The 27,881-nt window shown below is 45.3% G+C and overlaps 1 protein-coding gene across 1 annotated transcript in view; it reads left to right on the top strand.

The window, feature by feature from the left end:
- NFATC2 (nuclear factor of activated T cells 2) overlaps positions 1 to 27,881 on the top strand; it is an 83,379-nt gene that overhangs the window by 19,311 nt on the left and 36,187 nt on the right. The window contains exons 3-5 of the mRNA XM_035900884.1: positions 498 to 700; positions 2,908 to 3,080; positions 13,577 to 13,717. Of these exons, the coding sequence (XP_035756777.1) occupies positions 498 to 700; positions 2,908 to 3,080; positions 13,577 to 13,717 (517 nt within the window). The remainder of the gene's footprint in view (positions 1 to 497; positions 701 to 2,907; positions 3,081 to 13,576; positions 13,718 to 27,881) is intronic.

The following is a 27,881-nucleotide window of genomic DNA, read 5'->3' on the forward strand; positions in this document are numbered from 1 at the left end:
GCTGAGGAAGCAGGAAGCACTGCCCAAGGCTGCGGGTGCAGGGAGTCAGCTCCGCTTTGCAGTGTTATCCACCCCACAGAGGAAAAATCTTTTGAACCTCATTTAGGAATTGGTCACTGCAAATTAAACAAGTGTACTCAGAAATATACCTTTTGAGTGGATTTCTCAATCTGTTTTGGAGGCAACTAACACATTTCTGGTAATGGAGAGCTTGTCTGGAATTTTTTCTTCTTGATATATTCTTTATGTCTTCTTGATATATTTAGCATTATAACCATGTTTTCCATTAGCTCCTTTCCCTATGTATCATGGACTCCAGCAAATGCGCTCTTAAGAGTATGTCTGTCTCTGAGAGCAGAAAAGAGTCTGTGCTACACATATCTTCATGTCTCTATAAGTCCCTGCATCTGTATATATGTACGTAGATCTATTTGGTTTCCTGATATGAAGGCACTGCAAGCCCTGTGTGTGATAACAGATTTTTGATGTCTTGCCAGCTTCACGGTTACATGGAGAACAAACCCTTGGGTCTTCAGATCTTCATTGGGACAGCAGACGAACGGATACTTAAACCTCATGCTTTCTATCAAGTCCATCGCATTACGGGAAAAACCGTCACCACCACCAGCTATGAAAAAATCATTGGCAACACCAAAGTTTTAGAGATCCCACTGGAACCCAAAAACAACATGAAAGCAACGTAAGCATATTTCTTTTTATTAGCAAAGTTGAGGAGGATTAAATTGGCATGTGAAGTTCTTTCTCTTGTGGAAAGGAGTCACTTAAATGAATAAAGATGTCTGCTCTGGAGGGACTCCCCTCTCCGAAGTATCGGAATGATATATGAATGTAAGACCCTTTTTACAAAAGTGTGAGCAGCAGTTACAAGCACCTGGGTTAAAGCTGCTTAAAGAGTTACCATTTATCAGCTGACCATGCAGGCATCTTTGCTCATCACCCAAATTGCCGTGGTGACTATGTTGTAATCATCTGTCACCTTCAAAGTCAGAATGGTTTTGTAGGGTGCTAAGGAAAACGAGACTCGAATCTCACGTCCTCATGCTGCAGTGATGCAATGAGAAGCAAAGAGCAGTAGGCAGCGGAGGAGAGGTGTACGGTTCATTTTATGACATTTAATGGAATAGAAAACATCTCTCCTGAACTCAGCCAAGTGCTCTGGTCATGAAATCGCACTCTCTTGTCGTAATAGGTTAACAGAAAAGCAAGTGCAGACACATCTTTTTTGTATTACTCCTTCCAGTTTTATGAAGGCAGAGGGATGAAGTGGGCACTGGTCTGAAACTTCAGGCTTGAATGTGTGCCAGGCAGCATGAGAGTGATTGCTCTGCAGAGGGAAGAGCTGTATCTCCATCCTTCAGAGGATACAGACAAAATTGGCAGAGCAGCTATGTTTTTAAGCTCCCCTACTTCATCGCAAAATCCACATTCTTTGTTTGTATATCTTTTTTTCAGAAAATATACCTTATTCCTCCCTTTCCTTCCCTCTGCACCCAAGGAGATAAATAAAAGGCCGCATCTCAAACTTAGCAGCCAAGTGCTGAATGGAACGTCACTGTCTGTTCCTAACGAGTAACCCTGGACTAATAAACCCATGCACACATGCAGTGGCAAGGAACACTGTGGGTGTAGGAAACAGCTTGGGGTTTATGCCTCCCAAAATGTGATTTTAATTCATATCAAAAGAAAAAAAAATGGTATGTTTTTAAAACTGATATCAAAGTGGGTCAGCAGTGCCTGTCTAATAACAGTGCACCCTCCGAGGACTATTGCTAAGCTGAAGATTCTGTAAATATTAATTGGCACATTCTCTTAATCATAGAATCATAGAATTGCTTAGGTTGGAAAAGACCTTTAAGGTCATCAAGTCCAAACGTTTCCTTAACACTGCCATTAATGTAGGCAGGCGTGTTTGCTGGGTTACACTGGACTCTTAAGAGGTTAACCTGCACTTACACCAATGTTATGTTGCAATGTTGATTTAAGCAGTCCTACTCCTTTCATTGCCACTCAGCCCCATTCTGCTCCCTACATCCTCCCTTTGTGCAGGGACACAGTGAATGGGAGCAGAGAACCATTTTCTGCACCGCTAGGCTGTTGCCTTGGCTGGGATCAACATCCCAGGGCTTGGGAGGATGGCACAGTGACCCGGGCCAGGGCTGGAGAGCCCAGTTCTAGGAGAAGCACCTAGCTTGTTCAAAAGGAGGGGAGAGCAGTTTGGTTCCTGCTTTGAATTTGAACTCAATGTTTGCTTGTACAAACTGCGGGGAAACCATGCCTGGATGGCACATGCAATTAGCTGGTTCAGCTGCTGTGATTCCTCATGGAGCTGAACTAATTTGCCCACGTGCAGGCAATAGCTGCTGTGCAGTCTCTGGGCACTGAGCTGTTTGGAGAGGTGGTGGTGGAAGCTTTAGTGCTCTCTAGCTCACAGAGGGCTCTGGCTCAGCTTATTGCCTGCCCCGGTGTGCACTTCTTGTTTTGGTTCACTCTCTTGGCCCCAGGGGGCTGGGGTGGGCGCTGCCATGTGCACTCCTGTGCTTAGCACAGAAGGGAAATAAAGCTCAGGATTATAATGTTTGGAGAGTGGCTTTGGCTGGCCCCAGAGTAAAGGCCACCCCTTGCCCTTGGCTGGGACGTGCCTGGGATGCGCTGAGCCACCGGGCCCAGGATCCTCAGGGAGAGGTCTGGCAGCATCCCTCACTCGCTGTGTATCTGGGATTTCTTCCCCTGTAACTGCTGAAATGGCAGTATCTAGATCCTAAGCAGAACAAGCATTTGGAACTGCTCTTAACCCAGAGGTCAAAGCAAAACAGCTTAATCCTGTCACCTATTTCCAAGCTGTTTAAGAGCAGAAATGTGAAGCTAAACGGTGTGTGTGTTTGGCAGCATTGACTGCGCAGGGATTTTGAAGCTGAGGAATGCAGACATCGAGCTGCGCAAGGGAGAGACGGACATCGGCAGGAAGAACACCCGTGTGCGGCTCGTCTTCCGCGTGCATATCCCAGAGTCCAACGGCAGGATCATTTCTCTGCAAGCAGCATCGAACCCCATTGAATGCTGTAAGTATCGCCTGAGATTTGTTCCTTCTCTCTCTCTTGCAACAACGATCATCTTGTCCCTCTGCTCCAGGCTAGCACTGAGGGGAAAAAACCCAACGTGCTCAGATAGGCAAATACAACGTGCTCTGCTCTTTCTATGCCGGCTGGGTCTGTGCCACCCTTTGAGTGACCTGTGGCTCTTACCTTTACCTCTCCCGAAACAAGCTTTGGCAGCAGGCGGCTCTTCACCGTGCTTAGAGCTTGTGAGGACAGCGAGGGACTTCAGGGCTTTTGCAAATTTTATTAGTGTGTTGCTACTGGATCTTTCTGGCTAGCAGGTCTTTTCTGGGAGCAGGGAGCCAGTGTGGGTGTGCGTATAGAGGCATATATACATGCTCCCTGTTTGTGCATAAGTGTGCAAGCTGCCTGCCTTTCTGGGAGTGGTTTTATTTTGAGAGGAGGCATAACTAGAACTTGTTATCCTCAAGCTGACAGGTGGTTGGAAGTTTTGAATTCAAACCTGGGCCAGATCCTATCACTGTGGCCAGTCCTGTCTGCTAAAGGAGTGGCCACAGTCATCTGATCTGTGGCAGGACCACAGCTGAAATGGAGGTACAGGTTTGGTTTTGAGGCTCAGGGGCGTCCTGATTATTGTTTTTTCTATATATTGATGCTAAGGGGTGTGCAGCTCAGCAGCCTGCAGCTGAAGGAGGGAAAGCCCGGGTTCTTCTGGTATTCCCCTGAGGGACAGAAGAAAATGCAGTTTTGATTTCTGGGGGGCAAATCCTACAAGCATGTAAGCGGAGAAACCTGCACCTCCCACTCATTTTAACGTACTGGATCCTGAGAAAGAGAGGCCTGTGATGAGGTACACCCCCCCGGCACAGTCATTTCTGGAAGGGCTCCACCCACTTTGCTGGTTCATGTGCATCCTGTGATGCTTTTTGTTGGTAAATGGTGCCTTTTCAGCGGTTTGGGGATTTCACAAATACATAATGAACAGTTTTCCTCTCCCTTTGCTGAATGACTCACGCCTTTAGCAGAACCTGTCTTGCCATAAGTCATGTGAAGAAAGTCATTGAAGAGTTTTTCATGTGTGAGTTTTATTTATCGAGATGCAGGCTTTCCTTAAATAACAACAGCTTAGAATAAGAGAGGCGCCAATTTTGGATGGGAAATCAAGAGAAATTGTGACTAGTGAATTATTGATGGCAGCTTTTTAAAAAACAGTAGAAATGAATAAAAAGGCAAGGCTAAGGAGAGGATGATGGGTACGTGTGATCTCTTGGCAATGCTTATGAGAAGATACCAACTATCGGAGCATTTAGCAGCTGAGTGAAGTCTTCCAGCAGCGTGATGGGGAAGGGAGAATGGTGGGAGTAGCCACCACCTTTCTCCATAGGAAACGGTTACCATCCTTTATGGGACCAGATGGCTGAAACAATAGTGGCCTCCACCCCAAACGTGTCCCTGCTGAAACAAAGGCCCATTTGCTAAAGGAAATGTTCAGCAAACTGCAGCTTCTGTGGATAACCAGGGAATTGCGGCAAGGGATCACCTGGCTTCTCCCTCAATTTCTTTTCCGAGTGGCAACAGCCCATTCCTGTGGGCAATGGGAAGCTACTCGGGTGGGGAATCTCCAGGTGTGACTCCTACACCCACTGTACAGAAAAACATCACAAGCCCAGAGCAGAGGGTGGATGGTCCCCGGGTCATGCAGGGAACCCCGCAGATCATGCCCCACTTATGCAAATTCTTCTACAGAAAAAGCAAATGAGAGTTAGCCAGGCATTTCTAAGACCCTTCCACAATTGCACATTGTATTTGTGCCCATCACCAAAGAGCATTCAGGCAGAAATCCGGTCGTGGTTTACAGAATAAGATCATATTTTTCCGAATTGTATGTGCACACCTAATTTGCCTGTGCAATGACTGCTGTTTACAATGGCTTAAGATGTCTAGGCATTTATTCTGAGATGTATTTGCTTTGATGAGTCCTAGAGGCATAAAAAAGCTGAGAGTGGAGATACCAGTATAAGTGGCTTATTTTTATGTTTTTTACAATTAAAGTATGAAAATGCTGGCAAAGCTCCTACAGGAAAAATGTATTTGTCCCCCAAGAAAAGAAAAAAAAAAAAAAGTAAGTTTTATTTTTGGAATACTGGATATACTGGTGATTTGGAGAGATATGTTAAAGGACTGTGCTTTTCTGAACTCATGGGAAGAGAGCGGAAAGTGATCTGGAGTAATAAGCCTCTTCCATCTAAAAAGCATGTTGCATATTTAGCAACGTTTTTGCATTTCAGTAGCACTTCCTGATCTCAGCCCAGTTCTGGGAAGATGGTTAAAAACATTAGTTGGTTCAGCCAGCGTTAGCAATGCAGGTTTAATCACACTAGAGATGATAATCTCAGTTTCTCCCAGCCAATCTGCACATGCTGCAGAGCTCCCAGTCTCAGGTAAGCTCGGGTGACCTGCCGAGAAGGGGCACGCTGGGGCTCCGTGACATTTTCTCCTTGTGTCCCACCTCCCACTTTCGTGTGCTGCTGGGATTCTCTTTTTTTACCTTTGTTTGCTTTTCATTTTTTTGACATGGCCACCTGGGAACCCTTGTCCTCAGGGGCTGTCCCATAAGACCTTTTCTGTCTGGTGGCTGTGAATAATATCCCACTGGGAAAGCCTTACTAAGTAGCAGCTTTGAGATAACTGGCCATTTCCCCACCAGTGGGGTTCCCCCGAGAGCACTGTTGCTACCAACAGAATATCTGAGTGCTCTCCTCAGCAAAAGCCGATCCCAGCTAAAAACTCCCACTGGTGTCAGCAGATCATTAGCTGCAATGAAGCAAGAACTGTGAAGTATCTGCTTTTCATGGGGCGATTTGGTTCCACCTCATCTGTGTCACATTCAGCACTTGACAGGTTTTAGGAGGGGATTTCACAGGTTCAAAGCATCATCCGGAGCAAGTTCCTCCCCAGGCAGCTGTGTGGGAGGACCAAGGAGGTGATATGTTGTTAAATGATCAGCTATGCCTTAAAATGGACTTCATATCCAGGCAAGCCTGCACATTCAGCAGCTTGCAGCTTTTTTCTCCTGTTGCCTGTTGATCCATTCTGAAGCCGCTGAGGAGGCAAAGACATTTGAAAGCCCTCTGATAATTGTAGCAACAGGCCATCACTTAGCTGGGGATAAAAAGCTGCTGTCTTGTAGGTGTGGTGCTGGAAAGGTGAGAAAAATCCTCTCTCCTGAGTGTTGCTCCACGCTGAATCCATGAAATGGCAGCAAGCCCCACAGGTGCTATGTGAGATGTCCCCGGGATCCAGAGCCGATGGGTCCGTGCAGCAGCATGTGCACCCCTCGGAGCTGCACGGCAGTTGTGCACGCCCGAATGTCCATCCCTGCTTAGGCACAGGCATACCCAGCTCTGGTGAGCCCTCGCTGGGCCAGGCAGGGCTATCACAGAAGGTGGTGATATCGCAGGCAGGCAGGGTTACTGAGTTAACTTGTCCCTTCAAATGCAACCCTAATAGCAACAAGCCTCTTGGCGAATCGCCCATGGAGGGCTGTGATATTTGCAGACCTGATCATTATTTTCAAACCTTCAAGACAATTTCTGTAACGTTAGCTCTATTCATTTGCTTTGATTTACCTTTCACTATGAGCTGAAACTCATTTCTCGGTGAGTGATTGATCGCTGGAGTTGTGTTTCTCTCCTCGGCCGAAGCACCCGCAGAGCAGAGAAGGAGCAGTTTTGAAGGGAGTTCTGAGTCACCCCGTAGGCACCCGTGAGGCAGCTTGTTTTACTCCATGCTGTCAGCAACCCAAACCTGCTTTCTGCAAGTGCCTGCGAGATGTGAGTGTAAGGCTTAGGAGCATCGTCCACACTATGTCCTAGTGTTTATTCTCATGGATCCTGGTTAAACCTCCCCAAAGAGGTTTCATGTGATCCATGTTTGCTGATGCTAAGCTGTGCTCATGACTCCCTTAAAATGCAAACAATTGCATTTTGGCACAAGAGAAGGAGTCTAAAATCTTCTTCTTATAATAGATATTCCGAGGTGGTAAAAAAACAAAACAAACAAAACTTATTACTAAAGAACTGTGTGTCCATCTGAGGAATTTAAATAGTTTCTATTACTGACCATATTTTGTTCCACTAAATTGGGTCAAATATCTTATTTCCCTTTAATCAATTTCCCTGGAAGTTTCCTTTATTTTTCTCTCCTTCTAGTAGGTTTTCCCATAATATTAGACAAGCTGAGCCTATGATATGTGACACATTAATAACTACAGAGGAAAGAGCTAGTCATGTAAAAGAATGTCTTGGCAACCCAGCGAGTGCTTTTCCTCGGCCGGGAGCTGTGCTGGTTGGAATACAATGGCAGGCGAGACGGAGCCCTAGTTTATAGAGATAAAAAAGCAGAAACAAATGTTCTCTTTGCACTTGGGAGATACCATTTGCAAGTTTAACCATAACTATGATTATTATGAGAGTAGCAGTTGAACTAAAGGAAATTTTCCCCTCTTTCATTTCAACTTCAAGACAGTCACATAGTTTACCATGAAAACAGCTGGCACAAAATCGGATGCTTTTTCTAAAGTAAAAATTTTCTGACTCCTAAAGCACAGAATTTAAAAGTTAATTCTGACAACATTTGCCACTTTTAATGTGCAACCAAAAGATTTCAGTCCGGAAAGTCTGAGTCAGACAGAAGGAAAATGCCTGCCCTTTTTGCAGGCTGGAAGCCTTGCTCTGAGGATAAACTCCCATTTACTTTTTGTCGCTGTAATACTGCCGTTGGCAAAAGCAAGCACCCCAGCGTGTTACGCAGAGCATAGGTTTCTGAGCATAATTTAAACTCAGCAGATCTCCTCCACAAGGGATTAAAGGGAAATGCTGTGCATACCCACAGAGATGATCGACAGAGAAGTGAACCGAGGCCATGGTTTTCCTGTCATTAATTACACGCTGGTTTGGTGAGCTGGCTGGAGTTCATAGAAAGTATCATACTTATCTGACACTGCTGCCATCAGTGCTTGTCACTCCTCCTTCGCAAGGACATCATGAAATAAATGATGTGCAGAGAAGGAGGTGGGGAAAGGCCCTCTATTTTGGTGCTTTCTTCTTGGATGGCTCTGTATAAACTGCTGATTAAGTCTCGCTGGCAACAAATTGGAAACTGTTGTCATTCGTACCCGGTTCTTCTTTTCATAGCATTTAGATCACATTTTTAAGGTTTCCCATCTAATTACAAGGGTTGGAAATTTGCTTTATTTACTTGATTCTCACTTAAGCCTTCCCCTGTCCCATGCTCCCACCAGGAGGTATTTCATCCCATCCCTCCAAAGTGAAGATTGCTGCTCTCTAGGGTGCCTTACTGATGTCTACCTACCTGCTAGAGATGTCTTCTGCCCTTGGTCCTCCCCTGGCTCCCATACTGCGGCTCCCCAGCCTTTGCCTCTCCTCCCACCAGAGAGCTCAGGGTGCTTCAGTGTGTGATGGATGGGATCAAAGTCTCTCGGGACATTAATGCGTTGGATATGCAATGGGCACAGGAGCTCTGCTCCTATCAATCCTACCTCAGGCAGGCAGCTCGTGGTAGATAAACAGAGTGTGACAGGAGGAATGAGATATTGACTTTGGCTCATTAAGGTTTGCACTGAGGTGGAAGAATTAATCCCACAACAAATTACACCTCTGCTGTTGCTTCTAGGGTTTGGGATTTTTTTTAGCATCACACATCCAGCTCTATCTGCTCTTCTCAAATCCAATAGAAGTCGGTGGCTGGAGCCAGGAGCCTTTGGGGGTTTGGAAAGACAAGTTAGGAGTGGTGAGTCATGGCTTGAAGGCTTCCAGCAAGCTGGGGTGAGCTGGGGCTGCCCTGCACAGGGTAAGGGCAGGGGGGTCCGAAGAAGGACCTGGACATTTGGCCTGGAGAGACTGCTGCACTGGGGGTGTAGGTCATGACCCCATGTCTTTTAAATAGCCACATTTTTTGGTTTACTTGGCTTGCAATGGCAGTTAGAGGTAACTAGAGATTATTCTAGCTGCAGGTGAGCCTCAGTCCTGCTCCCTGTGATTGCCCAGGATAAGATCCCTCCTGAACTGGTAACAGGGACAACAGGTAAACCTAAGCTTTGGATCCAGTGTTGCGGGTGACAGAAAGATGGTGTGGAGCAGATTTCACTCTAGCAGCTATTCTTTGGCCTCTGTTAATGCAGCCATTTGCATGGAGGCTTCCAGCCACCCTGCGGAAGAAGGCACTGAGATAGCGCACTGCTACACAGAGGCTGTAGAGTATCTGTAAGTGCTGATGTAGAGTAAGCGATGGTCAGACCTGTGCTGCTCCGTGCGGGGTTCACAGGCCTGTTCGTCGCAAGAGGCAGATCACATTGGTGTTTTTGCTTTGCCCACATTACTCGATCCAGCCCTCACTCTTATTGCACATGCAGGGAGAGAGAGTGCCAAGACAGTTCCTCTCTGGAGGCTGCTAAGAGACATTTAGCTTCAGTTAAGACTCCTCATAAAACAAGTCAGCTTTTGGGCAAGACAAGGCAGTGCTTGGAAGCCCTCCAGGCCGGTGGAAGGAAACACGATGCTCAGGCAGGGCTAGAACTGCTTGTCCCAGGAGATATATGCAGGAGGAGCACTGATGGGGAGAGCTGGGTGGTGGGGGAAAGGGGCTCTCAGGTGGAGCTGGCATCACCTAAGGAGCACATTAGGGAATACAACTGAGGTTGTCACTTGGAACCTGCTAGCAACAATGGGCAACACTCTCCTGGGTGAGATTTGGAGCCACAACAGACTTATCCAGGTAATCAGTCGTCTCAAAATATCCCTTTTTTTCCCTAGAAACCAAATAGCCTCTCTGCTGAAAAAGGAACAGTTATGGATGCTGGGGGCAGGTGGGGAGGCAGGAAACACCTTCGCCCTGCCTTGGCATGCTTCCTTACGGTCGGCCTCCAGGCTTGTGCATCCCCTGTGAAGCAGGGCCAGAGGTTTAGGCCATCTTTCCCTTTCTTCCACCTGCTGGCACGGGGAAGGGGATGAAGGCTCAGCCCCCGAGAAGCGCCCCGTGCCCCTGCAGTGGGTGGACGTGAGCCCGGGTGGGCTGCGGGTAGCAGCAGGCTGCCGGGCGGTGCGGGCAGGGGAGGCGGGAGAGGGGCTGCTTCCCTCCCAGGCTGAGGCTTGCTGGAGGTGGTGCAGCGCTCCAAGACAGCAGCTCCCTTTTTCTCTTGTGTCGCTGCGTGCATTGTATTTCTTGGCACCCTGCATCCATGACATCTTGATTTGCAGTCAGTCAAATAAAATAGAAAAATAATGTCCCCTGTTAATAGGTTGACACACTGCTTCAGGCCAAGCGTGAGTATTTCTATAGCATTTGCTTTGCTGCCTTATGTCAGTAACTGTTGCTATTGAAAGTAAACACCCCAACTGGTTAAATCAACAGCGTTTTGTTTATACAAAGCTCATAAACTCCAGTAGCTGTAGGTCACTTTATGAAGTGCCAACCCCTGGGGGAAGAGAAGGAATAGTGTGAAATTATTGCATGCAGTCCACCCATCATGAGCTTTAGAGGAAGGGGATTTATTGGCAATTAATATTTCTTGCAGAGGAAAAAAAGTAATCCTATTGAGGCAGCACCACACTGAACCTTGAGCCTCCTTACTGGTGGAAATGGGGAATGGGGTGAAACCTTCCTATAGGCCTGGGTTAAAAAAAAAAAAAAGATGGATCTTGGAAAATGAAAAGTGCTTTTTTTTTTTTTTAGAACAGGGTTTGCAAACTGCCTATTGGGAGGTGAAGAGTGCAGGCAGAAGGGGGCAGAGGAAACCCAGCAGTCAGTAGGTACCCGTGTGCCTCCACCTTTTTCCCTTTAGCACACTCTCTGCATTGAGAAACTCAACTGAAACACTTCCAAATGGTGTTATTCTGCAGCACGTATAAAGCACACATGGGTTTTGTACACCTACAGGGGTGACTAAGCCTGGGTCAGGGCGAAAGCAGGTTTGGAGATGCCCGTAGCCTGCTCATGCTGTAGCCATGCCTGAACATAGCTCAGCATCAGCCTGGCTGCTGCTGGCCATGGGGGCACGGAGCTGCATCGGGGTACCTGCAGAACACACCGCTGCCCATCACAGGCTTCCAGGCAGCGCTGCTGAGGCTGCCCCAGCTCAGCTGAGGATGGCAGAAGGGTTTTTGGCGTTTCCTAAGCGCCGGGATGCACATTCCCGGTGAACCGGCTGTCCTCCCCGGCTCCCTGGTAGGTCGCAGCGTACACAAACACTGTGCTCTATGGAAGTTGGACAGAGGCTTGGTCTTCAGCAGCGATTTCCAACTCGCCGAGATCCAAGTGTAATTAAGATGAGTCAGACGGTTATTTCCAGGCTAAAATTTGTCCTTCCTCGTCCTGAAAAAGCCTTGAGAACCACTGATCTGTGGGATGTCAGGTACAAAGCTCTCTATTAATACACTGAAGTCTGAAGGAGACATAGGTGAATCTGGAATTTTGATGATTTGGGAAGCTCTGGAAGTGAAATTTGGGGATTGAATAGGAATAAACGGTGTCCAGGGCAAAGCTTAAATACATTTTCTCTTGACTATTGTAGATGTGGTTTTGATGATTGCTATTTACTCTTCAGCCTTTGAGGTTACAAGTCTGTCTTTGTGATAAATCCAGTTATGAACTCATAAAAAAATTGAGTATTTAAGGAAAGGAATTAATCATACAGCCATGTGAAAGAAATTAGCAGCTTCTGTGAAAATAATCTGAATATATATTCTTAATTGGCAGCATCTTAGCCCAGCTGTTGTTATATATTTGAAGGGAACAATGAGTCATAAGGTTGTTTTAAATAGACTTTGAAAAACGCCTCTGAAATGGCACAAGAAAGTTATAAATACTGAATTATCTGTATTTTTAACAAGAGCAAAAACTCTGTGTCTTGCCTGGCAGAAAGGGTTCAAAGTTCAGCAGAGCTTGTCTTTGCTAGAAAAGTTGCTCCCCTCTTCTACAGACACCTGTCTGAGAGGTTTAGTACTTGTGTTTTCCCACCAAATAGCATTTTCTTCATGTGGTGAGAGAACCTGCACAGCTCTCACCGTGGCCAAGAGCTGTTGGGTTTTTGGCTTTCTGAAGGTTGCACAGCAGTAAAAGGGTGCCAGGACCAGCTCACAGAAAGCACAGCCTTGCCTGCGTGCAAGCGGAGGACCGGTGCTGAACATGTAGGATAACATTTCCTTATTTTTGGCTCAGCAGCCAACGGTGTTCAGTGAAGGGAAGACACAAGTGCTCAGGGTCTCTTGGGAGCAGGCTCTTTGTCAGAGAAAGTTAAAATCCAGCCAAGGCAGCTGTTAAATAGATGAGCAGCATCCTCTGGAGGCCTTTCCAGTTGGGGTGGATGAATCTGGAGGAGTTTGAGTGCAGGTCATGAACTCGCAGTTCACCAGACCCAAACTGCTGCCCACCTGGTCTGGTCACAGGGAAGCTCATGATATTTTCCAGCTGTCTGTGTTGTAGGGAACAGTTCTCGCATCTTAACTTTCTTCAGCTCCTGCCGCTTCTTAGGAAACGGTTGGAATGGGCTTGCAGGGATGGTGACCAGGCTTCTCCAAAGCTTTCCTGACCATGCAAATGGCTGTTTTAATGGGATGAGAGGAAAGTAGGTGGAGAGATGGTTCTATCCTGGTTTTCTGGCTGGGGAAAGAGAGAATAGCTTGCCAAAGTCACGCTCCAAGTTCGTGGTCAAGTACAGTAAAGACTTTAGAAGTCCTTGATCATGTACATGCCCATCTGGATTCCACCCTACCTTTTCTTTCCTTGCCTTTTATAATCAAACTCAGTCTGCAACACAGAGCCCTGCTCCTCAGATGTTCAGGCCTCTGCAAAACACGCTTGCAAAAAGCCCAGCCTGCAGCAGAGTCCCGGTGTGACCCCTCCTGCTCCTGATACAAACACAGCTTTGTGATTGCCCCCCTTGTTGTGTGCACCAGGCTTGGTGCCTGCACATGGTGGATGGTGCTTTTGTTGGCTAATGGACTGTTCCAGGCCCGATGTTCCAGGCCTCTTCTGTAGGAGGTGGTGGGCTTTTGTAGAAGGGTTTTGCTTTTTTTTTTTTTTTCTGGAGGACTTCAGTGTTATTCAGTGGAATCCTCTCTGCAGGTGGAATTTTTGGGCGCCAGGGCTGTAGTGTGCCTGCACTTGAAAATTTGGCCATTTATTTGGAAACAGAGATGGTCAAGTTCCAGCTCATTCATCCAAGCTGTCCTTTCTCAAGGACAAGGAGTAAGGCCAGCACAGCTGAAGCACTGCAGCCAGCTCCTGAATGTTTCCAAATAAAATGCCTTGAGTAAGTTTATTTTTCCCTCTCAAACCTAAATTTAGCACCCTGGAGAAGCTGCCTTGGCAGTCAACAGACGGTAACGATGACAAGATCGATCTGTGGATAGTTCTGGGAAGATTTGGAAAGTCCTGGTAAAACAGAGTTGGTTTCATTCATTTCTACAATTTGTCCACAGCCCAAAGGTCTGCCCATGAACTTCCAATGGTTGAAAGACAAGATATTGATAGCTGCCTCGTTTATGGAGGACAACAGATGATCCTCACCGGACAAAATTTCACAGCAGAGTCCAAGGTGGTGTTCACAGAGAAAACGTCAGGTAAGGCAGTTTTTTTTCTAACTGTCCCTAATGGGATAAGGCAAATCTGTAGTGCTGTTGTGTCTCTTGGTCCCATCCTAAGGCTTGTGCTTATGAGTAACTACTCAAGTGAGTAATCCCATTCAAGTTCATGTAAGTAAAACCAAATCGCTTGACTTAACCATGTGAGTAAAATTAGACTTGGGAGCAAATATTTACATTACTGGCCTTTCAGTCACTGTTGAAGAGTAAATCAAAGTCATGTCATGGGGTGAGTTCACAAGAATACAGACACCGAGAATCAGCTAGCTTGCCAAAGTCACGCTCCAAGTTCGTGGTCAAGTACAGTAAAGACTTTAGAAGTCCTTGATCATGTACATGCCCATCTGGATTCCACCCTACCTTTTCTTTCCTTGCCTTTTATAATCAAACTCAGTCTGCAACACAGAGCCCTGCTCCTCAGATGTTCAGGCCTCTGCAAAACACGCTTGCAAAAAGCCCAGCCTGCAGCAGAGTCCCGGTGTGACCCCTCCTGCTCCTGATACAAACACAGCTTCGTGATTGCCCCCCTTGTCGTGTGCACCAGGCTTGGTGCCTGCACATGGTGGACGGTGCTTTTGTTGGCTAATGGACTGTTCCAGGCCCGATGTTCCAGGCCTCTTCTGTAGGAGGTGGTGGGCTTTTGTAGAAGGGTTTTGCTTTTTTTTTTTTTTTTCTGGAGGACTTCAGTGTTATTCAGTGGAATCCTCTCTGCAGGTGGAATTTTTGGGCGCCAGGGCTGTAGTGTGCCTGCACTTGAAAATTTGGCCATTTATTTGGAAACAGAGATGGTCAAGTTCCAGCTCATTCATCCAAGCTGTCCTTTCTCAAGGACAAGGAGTAAGGCCAGCACAGCTGAAGCACTGCAGCCAGCTCCTGAATGTTTCCAAATAAAATGCCTTGAGTAAGTTTATTTTTCCCTCTCAAACCTAAATTTAGCACCCTGGAGAAGCTGCCTTGGCAGTCAACAGACGGTAACGATGACAAGATCGATCTGTGGATAGTTCTGGGAAGATTTGGAAAGTCCTGGTAAAACAGAGTTGGTTTCATTCATTTCTACAATTTGTCCACAGCCCAAAGGTCTGCCCATGAACTTCCAATGGTTGAAAGACAAGATATTGATAGCTGCCTCGTTTATGGAGGACAACAGATGATCCTCACCGGACAAAATTTCACAGCAGAGTCCAAGGTGGTGTTCACAGAGAAAACGTCAGGTAAGGCAGTTTTTTTTCTAACTGTCCCTAATGGGATAAGGCAAATCTGTAGTGCTGTTGTGTCTCTTGGTCCCATCCTAAGGCTTGTGCTTATGAGTAACTACTCAAGTGAGTAATCCCATTCAAGTTCATGTAAGTAAAACCAAATCGCTTGACTTAACCATGTGAGTAAAATTAGACTTGGGAGCAAATATTTACATTACTGGCCTTTCAGTCACTGTTGAAGAGTAAATCAAAGTCATGTCATGGGGTGAGTTCACAAGAATACAGACACCGAGAATCAGCAGGAACAGGATATGTTATCAAAGAAATGGGATGACTGTTACGTGTTCCTCTCTGCTCTTTTAATCTCATGTTTAAGGAGCACTACTGTAGAAATCATAATTGAAATGAACATTTTTTATTGATGTGAACTACAGGCAAATGTGTTTTCTTCTCTTTAGAAGGCTGGGGGGGGGGAAATGTACAGCCTAATGCTACTTTTTTTTCCGGTAGAGCTGCTGCTTTTAAAACATACTCTGCCGAAGTTTTCAGATAATCTTGCTAGCTCTTGAGTAACCGTGAAAGGAGGAATGAGTGGCAGATTGTAGATTCCCTCTTTTCTCTTTTCATCTTGTCTACTTATTTGCTGGACTTGCACAGAGCTGGTACAAGATGGTCCCAAACCCTGCCTGGTGTTGGTTGAATATCAATAATCTGAATAAAGAATGGTTACTGGGAGTTATTTAGTTGCCTAGCATCACCTTTCCTGCCTTTGCTGAGCTCTCTTTATTGTTTTCGTAATGGCATGCTATAATAACCATCACTTGATTTCTAACTCAAAGAATACCTGACCCTAGAAAATATGCTTAGCATGATCTAATGGTTAAGGTGGGCAGCAGAAATCCAGGTTTTCTTGTTTACAGGAGGGAACGCAAACAAATGCATTCTGCTGTAGTTAGTTACCTGTTTCTTCAGAGCTGAATTGTTTCTTCTCTAATATTATACGCGTGCAGACATTTCACCTCACCTCACTAAGCAGTATGTGTATTTTATTGGACTTTCTAAGGCTTTTGCAAACGGACATTTGTTTCTTTGTAAATGGTCTGGACTTGTTTAATTTACCCTTCATTAGGCTTGATTTTTATACTCCGCTCTGCAAGGGTAATAAAAATGTCCAGGGATCAAAAAAGTGCTTTGCAAATATGAGGGGCCAGATTCTGCCATCCTTTACTCCTGCTGATTTCAGCAAGACAAAGGACTCTGCAGTATGAAAAAGCAGCAGCTTGGTTTATGTAAACTTAGTGTTCCCTTTGTGCTGTTAGGAAAACATGTTGCTCCTAAGTTTTCTGTCTGTAAACTAAGGTAGAGGCAGCTCAAGCGATGTATCCAGTGACTTGCAAGGGATTTAAAAAATCGCATTGCCCAAGTGAACAGCATGTGCATGATTTATGGGGTAATGCTTTTGGCAAAAAGTAAGAATTGAGCCAAAAATTAATGTATGTGGGCATCAGCTGGTGACGTGGGGGAAGAAAAGCATGCTGTGGGGCCCAGTTTCTTCCCACAGCACCAGCAAGCCATGCTATTTTGCACCAAGAATGAAAGGCTCTGGGCCTCTGAACTGTGAAGGTTCAGATGAGCCTGCAGTCAGAGCAATTTTCTTGGCACTCTCTATTTCCTTTTAAGCCCGTGTATTAATTCCTTCCCACTGTGCTGCCACTGTTCCGTCGATGTCAGCGAATCGTGAAGGTGCATGGGAACACGCTTGGCAGCCCGCAATGGTACCTGCCCCAAGAATGTTTTGCAGTAACTAAAGGAGATGATACACTAAAAGGAGGTAGCTCTTAATGCCATTTCGAGGAAACATCCAAAACGCCCTGCCCCTATTTCCATATAAGAGCAGAGAAGGCTCTGGCTGGAATAGATGTTAGAAAGTAAAAAGAACAACAACATTTTCCACACTAAATCTAAAGCTTTTATTCACTGCTGGGGAAACTGCATTTTTTTTTTCTTCTTTTTTTACCTCCTGGTAGTGGAGAGGCATGACTTATCCCAGCGGCAGTGCCCAGCCTGGAGCAGGGATTTGCAGGATGGTGTTCCATATCCTGCCTCCCCCGCCACCCCTTGGTCTCTGCAGGCAGTCTCAGTCTGCTGGACTTTGAATAAATGATTGGCAGAAGTGAAATTTAGAGGATGTGAGGCCCAGAGTCAAATCTTTGGCCTGAATCAGAAGTCTGTGTAGTTTGCAGTGGATTATCTGGAGGATGCTGCTCCATACGGGAGTCGAGCTTGTTCTCTGCGTATTCATGCACCATTTTATAATGCAGTGATACCTCTTACAGTTATGCCCTGAAGTGCTTTTAAGTGAAGATTGCTTTCTTTAATAGGTATATCTTTAGGTGAGGAAGGTTAAGGCGCTGAGCTGGGTATGCAAACCACGCAGGAGCTGATCTGACTCTGGCTGACTGCAGCACATTGAGAATTAAGCTTTTGTGCTTGGGTTGTCAGAGGTTAATGAATGGCCCAGTCTGCCTGAAAATTGGGATCTTATGCACCTGTGACTTCCAGTTTTCCTCTTTATAAACTGTAGGCAACTTTTAATTATCATTACCATGTCCACGCTTAGTTGTTGTTGCATGAGGCTGCATGAATGTAGAACAAAAAGGCCCAGTTCTGCAGCCTGATTTATCAATTAGAAATGTCACCGGGTGGAAGGAGGAGGTGGATCCTGCGCTCGCCTCGGGGAGCTCGCTCGCTGCAGATCCGATCTGCACAGTGCCTTGCAAAAAGCACTGATAAGCTGCTCAGAAGCAAAGTATAAGCCACAATAAACATCCCGGTGGGCGGGTAGTGCCTCGCTGGCGCGACCCTGCCATTGTTGTGCCCTCTTCCAGCGCGCGACGCTGCCCCGGGGAGCCTGTGACAGAATCGCACCTCGGTGAAGGCAGGAAGATGCACCAGCTCACAGGGGAAACATGGTTTTCTTTGACTTTCATTTTAACAGCTCACAGGCCTTGTCTGTGCTAGCAAGTGGTATTCGATTTCCCACTTTTGCCACCAGTTTTAACTCTGCTAGTAGCGACGGGGGCGAGAGCAGCAGTGCAGATAAGCATCTAATAGCTTTCGGCAGAGCTCCTTGACTTGGCTCGCTTGTCCAGTGTTTAAGATGAGAGCAGCAAGACTCTTTTTTTTTTCCAAAAACCGTTGTGCAGGTACCTTTGTGTAGTGAGACTTTCTCCTGTTAATTGTTTCACAGACTCCAAAATCTGGGTGCACCTTGAATCTGGGGTCTGGATCAGTGTCTGCCGTGAAGCGGGTGCTGAGAAGGCGGCAGTCGGTCTGCCCTACAAAACTGAGGAAACTGCTGTTGGGGCTCACAACTGTAAATTAGGTTTTATCCCTCAGGCGGACACAAAACTGATTTCAGTTTCCTCTGAGTCTTGTAGGCAATTCTTCACTCACTACTAGCAATGCAGAGAAATGGAGAACTGTTCATATTTGTGCCCGAAATGCAACGTGCTTCTAAGGACAATAATGCACAGTTTTTACTTCTCTGCTACACAGCACTACAGATATGTACATTTTTCCCTAGAAATACCTGGAAAATAAAGAATATTCCCCAAATTATGCTGGGATGTCATGACAAAAATAACTGCCACCTTGTATTACGCCAACTACCAACTATTGCAACGAGCTGTCTGTAAAAGTCTCTCATTTTAGGCTTGCGACAGGAAATGGCAGCAGGAAGCGAACTGAAGGGGCTGGAGCTCAGTGTTCTGTGTGCGAGGAAGGGGATAAAGTACTTGCGTTTGAAATGCTAATGCATAAATGGCATTCATTTTCTTAATGATAAGGTTTACCAACGTACAGTTTTGAGTTCTTTTTAAGGTTATCTCTTCCTGATGAAAGATTGTAATCTGTAGCTGCTGTAAGCCAGGGGAACTCATGAATTTGGTAGAGTCAGTCCAGCACACAAAAGCAGAGTTTGGCTGAAGGAGTTTTAAGATCCAGATTCAGAGACACATAACTGAGCCCAGCTAAATAAAAATAGGTCAGGGGAAGCAACCAGATCAGATTGTACAGATAGAAATTTTTGAAGTGCACGTGTTCTTTTAATTTTGATCTGGGAGAGAGAGCTTGAAAAGCAGTCTTATGGCTATCAAGGATTTGGAATATGCTGAAGGTCAAGGGTGTTAGTGTTTGGTTGGGGCCCAGATCTTACAACGCAGTTAAAAAAAGAAAAGGTTTGGAATTCCCCCTTTTATTTGTTTTAATTGTCATGTAATAATTTGCAAGTCAGATGTTGGTTGCATTGTGTTTACTCCCATTTGTGTACTGGTTACTGCTGCTCTGCTGTGAGCGATAGAGGAGTTTCGTGTTTCCCTGGGAGAAAAGTGCAAATGGACTGTGCTTTCCCCTGCCAAACTCTTATGGTGGCCACATGGACATCATGAATCATTGCTAGGACAATGTGGGTGGTGGAGGAACAACCCAAACAGAAAGCGTACATCTTTGGAGTAGATCCACCATAAATCTTTCAATTCAGCCATGCAGTGTAAAGAGAGGAGGTGGTGCTCTCTGTGCCCTTTGAACTGATGCAGCTGTCAAGGCCTCTGAAGCATGGACGCTCAAAGTCCTTTTGACAAAAATAAATCTTTCCAGCTCTAGATTCAAGCAGTGGAGTTCTAGTTTCTTTTTCCCTTGAGTTTCTGCATGTCTGTCACCTCGGTGGTATTTTCATGGCAGTGATTTCTTAGGTTGCAAATAGCTAGAGCAGGTGAGCTTGAACATACTTGAATGTCTGCTGGTTTCAGGAGAGCTCAGGACAGGGCAGGATCAGGGCCATTCTGTTCAGTGTGTCAGTGGTGAGTTGAGGCTTTCATCTGCACAGTGCCCAAAGTGCTGTTCCTGAATGGAGGCACTTGCCTCCGTACCCCAGAAATGAACTGCAGGGCCTGTGCTAGTGCCCAGGGTACCAACACCCATGAGCCTTTCTTCTTCCCTCCCTCTCGTTCCATCTTGTACCTCCTTTGCCTCCATCCTGTACCCCCTTTGGCATACGTGGCAGCTTTACTAAAATATCTGAACTATAATTCACAGAGTTTGTTGCTTCGGGTACAGCAGTTGCGTTCACACCTTCACACACAGCAGGAGCACTATCGCGCTGCTTGAGGTGTGCATCAGGCCTCCAACCTGTGCCCATCTTTTTTGAGGTTGGGGGCTTGCTACTTCTCCGGTATCTACTTATGTGTTGCTCTCTTGCTGGCGATCGCTGTGGGAGATGGGCTCTCACTGCACATCCAGCTACGCTAACTGCAGTGGCTGGGGTGCTCAGAAGCGCCCATGGCCACATGTCCCTGTTCTATCCCAGTATATTCATTCATCTCCCTTGCAAAGGCTTGCTTATCACTGGAATAACAATAATAGTAATAACTATTTTGATGATATCTGTACTACTTCACAGTATCTCTCTGATTTCCGGCACTTTTGTACATCTCTCATTGCAGATACCTGCTTTATTTTAACTCCAGGCAAGTAATTTAATCTCTTTGAAACATACTATTTTCACTTTTAGAAACAAACAAGCAGGCTTCATAGGGATTTTGCTCTCAAACTTGCACTTTTCAGTATTCCTACTGCATCACAAGCTAGCAAATAAGCACAGCAGCACTTTCTGGTTTTGGAATTTCCACTTTCTAGAAAAACTCTTGTTTATAAAGCACAGTAAGTTGGACCCAATGATGCTATTAATCTTCCCATACCTGTCCCTGCAAAAGTTAAAAGAAAATCACAACTACCTAGAAAGTTTTTATATTCACAACTTATAGCTGGGGAGAGCGAAGGTTTGCTAAAGATATATTTAGATATAATCAAATTGCACAATAGATTTTAAAAATATAAAAAATTTAAGAATTTATAGTTTCCTACATCAATTCCTTCCGGCCTGCAGCAAGAGCTCAATACTTCTGGGTGTTTGGGCATGGGACTGCTTATGGAAAGTTCAGTGAAATGGGGTAAATCCTTTGTTAAAGGGTGCGAGAGCCCTCAGCAATCGGTTCTGGAGCGGTGAACAGCTATACCCGCCAGGCCACAATGGGAAGAGTGGGGCAGCCTTGACAAGCAAGGAGTGAAAAGGGGCAATATTTTACTTTCAGCTGAAGCTCCTGGGGAGGCTGAGTCCACAGCAAGTGATGCCCCAGCCCCATGAATCATGAGGCACATACTGGCTGACATTTTATCATAAGTAAAGCCACTATCGCAAGCGTTCTTCTATGCAGTAGATGGCTTTTAGAGCCTGTATGTGTTGTAATTGTATAAGTTTATCTATATCTGCTCAAAATCAGCCAAATGACATGAAACAGTCTTCAGGCCAGGACAATTCTCTATAGAAAACTGTGATGGAATGGTGTGACATGTATAATGTGAATAGAAGGTGGCTTGTGTATTGGTTTTGATGATAGTGAGGAACCAGGGCTGAGGATCATGGTCCTTTGTGGGGGATATGAAAGGAAATTATAAGTCTGTCTACAGCAATGTTCCCCTTTTCTGTTGTGTCAGGTCTGAAATTTCTCACTGTGCTCCAAACAGGGAACTAAATGCCTGTTAGTAGTCTGACAGTTTCATGAATGATCAAAAAACTCCCGGGGAAAGCAAAAAATAGCAAACTATTTGCAACAATTATCTCTTTGAACTTAATGATGCAAAATTAATGATGCAATTTTCTCAGGCAAATTAAAGATAAAAAGACACCAAAAATTATTTTTAAAACTTTCCATTTTTTCCCCAGATCCATCCAAAAGAGATGTTTGCTATCTGACCCCAGTAAACAACTTTAAATATTTAATGTGAGCTCCAAGCTCCAGCTCTCTCACTGAATTTCTAAATTAATGAACTGAAATAGAGGGTTTAAATTATGGAGAACTGAGAGGAACGGGATATATCTTAGAACTAGGATCGTAACTTGGTCACAGATGCAATTCACTGCTGAACATGCATTACAGTGTAGGTTTTTAGGGCATCTTAACCTGAGACAAAAAAAAATCTGGGGGAAAGAACCCAAACTATTGTTTGATTTTTTTGTTTTATTTTTTTTTTTAATGGGAAAGGCTAAGGAACAAAGCACAAATATCTGGGAAGAGTTACAGAGTTAGCAAAACTGAGAGTGGTACTGTAATCCTAAATGATTCCATTTGTTTGCAACATGTGAGGTTCTACAGAGAGTATATGAAATAAATTTGCTGTCTTGCTATTTTCTTGATAATTTAGAAAGAGCACTTTCTCTGCTCCACGCAGCCTGTGGCTGGAGTCCAGCATTTAAAGCTGGATGCGTATCTTCTCCACTCGAAACCTGCAGAATGATGGGATGAACCAGGGGAATAAATTACAGATGTCTCTGTCGGGAGGCCCACCTGATTTTTGCATTAGCTAAAGGTGATCACCTTCCAGGTTAATCACCCCTCCTCATGCCTGACAGTGCACTGAAGTGGGGCGGCAGCAAAGTGGAGCACAGGGTAGTTCTGCTTGGTAGTTCTCTCTGCAAAAAGATGTCAGAACTGGGGAGTATCAGGGAGGTTCTCTTTGAGCTTCTGTTTTGTTTGTTCCTTCTAAGCAAGAGAGGAATGTGTCTCAGCAAATCCCAACATTTGTGAACACTGAAGAGTAATAAGTATTAATCAGCAGGACTAGAGTTTGCCCTTTTTTATGTGCAAATTAGAAAGTTTCAGGGTAAATGGGGCACCTACTGCTTTTCCTTGCTATTATAGCTGCTGAAAACCCAGCAAAGCTTTCTGCTCACAGGTTTACCCCCTGGCTGAAATGTGCTCCCTGCCCCAGGTGTTCTTGTAATCCCACGGGGCAATTGTCAGGACATGAAACTGGGGATCCCAGAAAAACACTGCAAAACAGGAAAAAATCTAAGGATCACACACACAAAAATGCAAAAGATTGTGGCTGCAGAAACGGAGTTGCCATAGCTGTTAGAGACTCAGCGAGACAGGGTGGAATACAGTGTTTTGGAAGGTTTCCCCGTATGACACAAGATTTTGGAATTTTACAGCTGGTAAATCCTTATTAACACAGGCAGCCACTACTGGCCTGGATTCCCTGGCTTGCTGCTTACTATGGGGGCGCCTAGTGGAAGTATGCCTGGTCCTGATTATTCAGCTTTGAATCTTAATTGTTTAAAGAGAATATTAAAAAATAATAAGAATTCTTGGAATAAACAAAAGGCAGAGAGACAAGCTCCCATCACCTGTTGACAGAAAATTGATCATGTAGAAAGCTGGCATGGGGAGTGGAATTCCCTATTCTCCCACTTAGTCATCGCATCCTGGTGTGACTCATTTTATTACATGGAGGTTCCCAGTGGTTTTATTTTGAGAGGAGCTTTTGTTTAATAATTTATACACACACACACACACACACACACACAAACACACGTATAATCTTAAAAAAACCCAACAAATCTATTTTGATGAATTGGCATAAGGAATCATTTGGAAAAGCTCTGGAATGACAGACTGCCCCTGCTGCTTCACTACTCAACTACTGTATTTATGTTTTATTTTAGCGTGAATTGAATTCCTCAACAATAGATGGGGAGAAATCTCCTCTAGACTTGTTCTCACTGTGCAAAATGTCAGATTTGGGGCTGGGCTGGATGGCGGATGACTAATCCCTTGGCCTTTTACCTCCCAGACCTTGACTTGTATCTTTGGCCTTGGTGACTCAAACTTATGTCCTCAGTGAAATGAAGGCACTGGCCTCAGCTCATCATAAACAGAGCTTCATTAACTGCAGTGGGCAGTCTTGCTTCAGAAAGAAAAAGAAATCCATGGAAATCAAGCTCAGGGAAAAATGCAATAGCTCTACTTTTGTGAGTTGTAAATTCACTCATCTGTGTTTGCTCTAAAGTTTGAAAAGTATTCTGAAGTAGAAGCTTGGAAGGAGGCAACTGCTTGGGACCAGATGCTGAGCAACCTTGCACTGACTTGAAGCAGAATAACTTCCCAGCTGACATCAGAATTTGTCCCCAAAAAGAGCAGCAGAGGCTTTGTGTGAGCGTTCCCTTGCCCATAAGGTTTCCGCATCCCAGAAGTGGTGCCTGTTCTGCAGGAAAGCATTCACTGTTCTTTACTTTGTTCTTGGGGTGGCTCTAAAAAACCTTGACTGTTTTCCAGAGATGCCTGTCATCTACTGATAAAAGCTGACAGATATAATTGTTGTGCTTTTTTGGAAGACCTTCCAAGAAACTCAGAGAATAGGGACAATTCATTGCAAGCCCAAAGGGAACTCTGCAGAAACGTGTAGTCGGGGCAGCTGTCCCACTGGCTACCAAGATCATTTTCTTTGGGGAACTAGCATGGGTCGCTGCCTGGGAAAAAGGTAACAGGTTGTTCATTAAGTAATTTGTGTAATGCTTGACTGAAAAGCAATGTACATTTTCAGGCATAAAATCACACGCAGGCACAGAATCACACACAGAATCGGCACAATAGTAGACTTAGTCTTCAACTGGAGAGAGCTGCAAAGAAAATTTCCTGAGCCTCTCAGTCCATCAGTCATGCTTGTTCAAATAAAGCAGTAAGTTTGTTTCTCTACTAGTTACTGACCCCAAAGTCATGAGTAAGGGATCGTGAATAATGTGTAAAGGCTGTAACTGGTTCAGAAAACCTTTAATTGGCTAATTAAAAAAAGCCCTATAAGGGGCTGCGGAGAATCACCCAAAATGTTCCTAATGCAGACTGACATTTTGATTTTCCCCAAAGTTTGAAGCAAGACTTTTGGTATGATCGCAGTTTGAGTTAGAGAGGGTAGAATTACTTTCTTCCAACAACTCATTCATTCCTCCAAAGAGTGCTGACACAATCAGATCTCTCATCAGGGTTTAATGCTAAGTCTCATAGCCCTGAAACAGCACAAAAATCTCTATTTCCTGAACATTTCACTGACCTGTGGTGTTAAAGACTTGCCAACTAAGACAAACCGTTAAATGAGCGGGGAACCACAACAGTAAAAATATTGCATGGAGCAGCCATGGCTGGTAAGACCTCAGGGTCTAAATCCCGAAGTATTTTATCATCTTTAGTGGAACTACTGCTCTTTTCAGAGGCGCGGATTGAATTCCCCATTGTGGAGGTAGAATTTGAGACACGCCACACACGTGGACTTGGCGCTGAGCTCCCGTGTGATCCATGCACGTACTGGGACATCCATCCTTGCAGTGCTCTGGCTGGCGCGTATCGCTGTTGGGACAGCCCAGCGCTGCAAGTGACTTGCAGAGCACACGCTCTCTGCATCTGTGCGCTCCTGCTCTTGCGATACATCAGCAAAAATGATGCTGTTGCTCTTTTGCAGTTTTCCACTGTCAATGCAGGTTTAATTATATGCAATAAACAGCTATCTTTTGGAGACTTTAGATTGTCAGTCAAGCTGAGGCTTAATCTTCTCAGTTTGCAAGCAAGGAGGGGACCAGTCATTTGTCCCATTTGTGGCATGACAGAATTACAGGGTAATTACGGCCAGAAGGGACCTCAGGACGTTGTTGAGCCCAACCACCTGCTCAAAGCAAAATGCATCTGTAGTGTTTAGGCACCACCTGGGTTGCAACACTGGCACCAGAGAAAAGGGCCTACTCCTGACACGTGTTTTGTATTGGGGGCTGTGCTCTACCATCACATCAGCGTTATGATTTTTAGTGCATCCTTACAATAAAAATCCCATTTTTGCTGATGACTTTCTTCAAACTTCCACTTTAATTTCCTCCTAAAAAAATTCTCATTTATGCACATTCTAAAGATGATAAATGTGTCGACAGTTTGGTGCAAGTTTTCTCTGTTCAAAATTTCCTCAAATTGTCCTACAGATGTGGCTTAGACTTCTCAGTTTAGTCCTCCTCCTCTCTGAGTGTAGATAATCAAAAGGTTTCTTTTCATTACCAGCAAAAAGGATAGGTTAAAGTAGAGAGAGATTTCTGAATGCAGTTGTATTTTTCATTTTATTCACAGCCTCCCTCATCCTTCTGCCAAAAGCTCACCGTAATGTGAGTATCCAGAGGGGTTAAAGGGAAAGCAAATATTGATTGTCTCGAACTAAAGTTTGTACATTCGCAACTATAAAAGTGAAGCAGTGAGACAGATGGAGCCACATCATGATATTTAAGCATAAAGGTCAGAGAGTGAGCTGCAGAGTGGTTATATTCAACAGTGCCTAAAGAAACAGGGATTGCTGCTGCTGACAGATTTGTTAGAAACCTGTTTAGCTGCCTACGAGCATGAATATACCCAAACAGAAGCATGTATCATCATTAGAATGATAACCCCAAATACATTATTTCTTGTTTGGTTGGGTTTATTCTCGTTCTTAGTCTTAATCCCCACAGACTTTGGACTCAGCCTAAACATCATTTGATTTTTATGGTTGGCTTCATTGGCTTTTAGTGCAATTTCAGTGGCTCGGTTACTAAATCAATCCGCTGTGATTGTGGTCGCATATGCTTCACAGGCCTCTTGAATACGGCAGATGACTTGGAGGCCCGTTTCTCCTTTATTTTATGCATTTTGGACGAGCAAATCCTGTTGATTTCTACCTTCTTTGTGAAGTTAGTGCTGTTGTATCTGCACAGACTGTTTGAATTTAGCAGTACAGAAACAAAGACAAAAACGTTCTGCCTGGAGGAAAACCGATGTCAAATATTCCCACTTGGCTGTCCTTGTTGTCAGGACATCTTCATATTGCATTGCTTAGACAGTTCCCAATGTGTGTGTCTATCGGAGCTCTTATTTTATGACATATTTTGTTGTTCCCTTTTCCCACCTCTTTCGCTCAGAGAACTATAAAAAATTATCTTTGGGTTTTTTTTGTTTTGGGGTGTGTGTGTGTGTGTGTGAGGAGATTCCTTAGCACATACTATTTCTTTTCACAAAGATCACCTGGAAGAGGAATCCCCCCATTAAGTACTTACTGCCGTGTCATCTGACAACGCATTTATTATTTGCTGGATTAAACCCCCAGTATTTGCTGCCTTCCCCCTTCTCCGAGATATTTATCATTTCAACCAGGATGAAGCGTTAGCTGCATTAATAGGGGTATAGATTTAACCTGCATCAGTCCAGAGCAGTGGCCAAAGTGAATGCTTGTTAAATAATGGAATATTTTCCATTCCTTTGCACAGTGGTCCTTTGGGATGTGAGGGCTAAACAGCAAATCGGGCGAGAGCCTTGCTGGCTTTAATTACGCAGCTTGCTTAGGCTCCGCTCCGGCAGTCCGTTGCTAATCCACGTGTTAGTGTACAAAAGACAACTGACTCACTGTGGAGGGATTTGAAACACTTAAAACCAAAGAAAAAAAGTCAGGGATTATTTAGCGTTTTTCTCCTTGTGCTGATATGCCGTGGCAGTAGCAGCGTGAGGTGCTTGGAGGCCCAGGTTCTCTCTCCCGTCTCTCCCATGGTGAGGCTCTTCCTCATGGGTGAACAATGGACGGAGCCCAACTTTGGAGGGAGCCAAACTTCTGGCTCTTTCTCAGTTGCCTCCGCTTCCCCAGTGGAAAGGATCGGGGAGGGGGTTGTGGAGGCCCAGCCAGCGCTGTGTGCCCACTCCTGCCCCACCGCAAGCCAGGCTGCCTGCCGAAATGCACTGGGGAGCCGGCCTGTCCTGAGGGAGGAAGGGGCACCTTGTTGGTGATGGACTTAGGGTAAACCCTTCTCTCCCTCATGCATGTTTAGGGGCCATCGCGTAGCAGGGGTGCCTTGGGGGTAGGGTGTTTGGGGAGGCGAGGTCCCGCCTGGTGCAGTGGGCGCGCTGGGAGGGACCCCCGGGCTGAAAGGACGCGGAGCAGGGGCAGGCAGAGCCCTCCCTGGGGCTGCGGGCCTGGCCTGGCCTCGGAGCAGCAGCTCGGGTCCCTCTCAGGGAGAGGCTGCCCGGGGAGGCGAGCAAACCTGTTAGGCCCATGGC

The sequence above is a fragment of the Egretta garzetta genome, unplaced genomic scaffold (assembly GCF_000687185.1).
Source record: "Egretta garzetta isolate BGI_Z169 unplaced genomic scaffold, ASM68718v1 scaffold188, whole genome shotgun sequence".
Taxonomy (NCBI): Eukaryota; Metazoa; Chordata; class Aves; order Pelecaniformes; family Ardeidae; genus Egretta; species Egretta garzetta.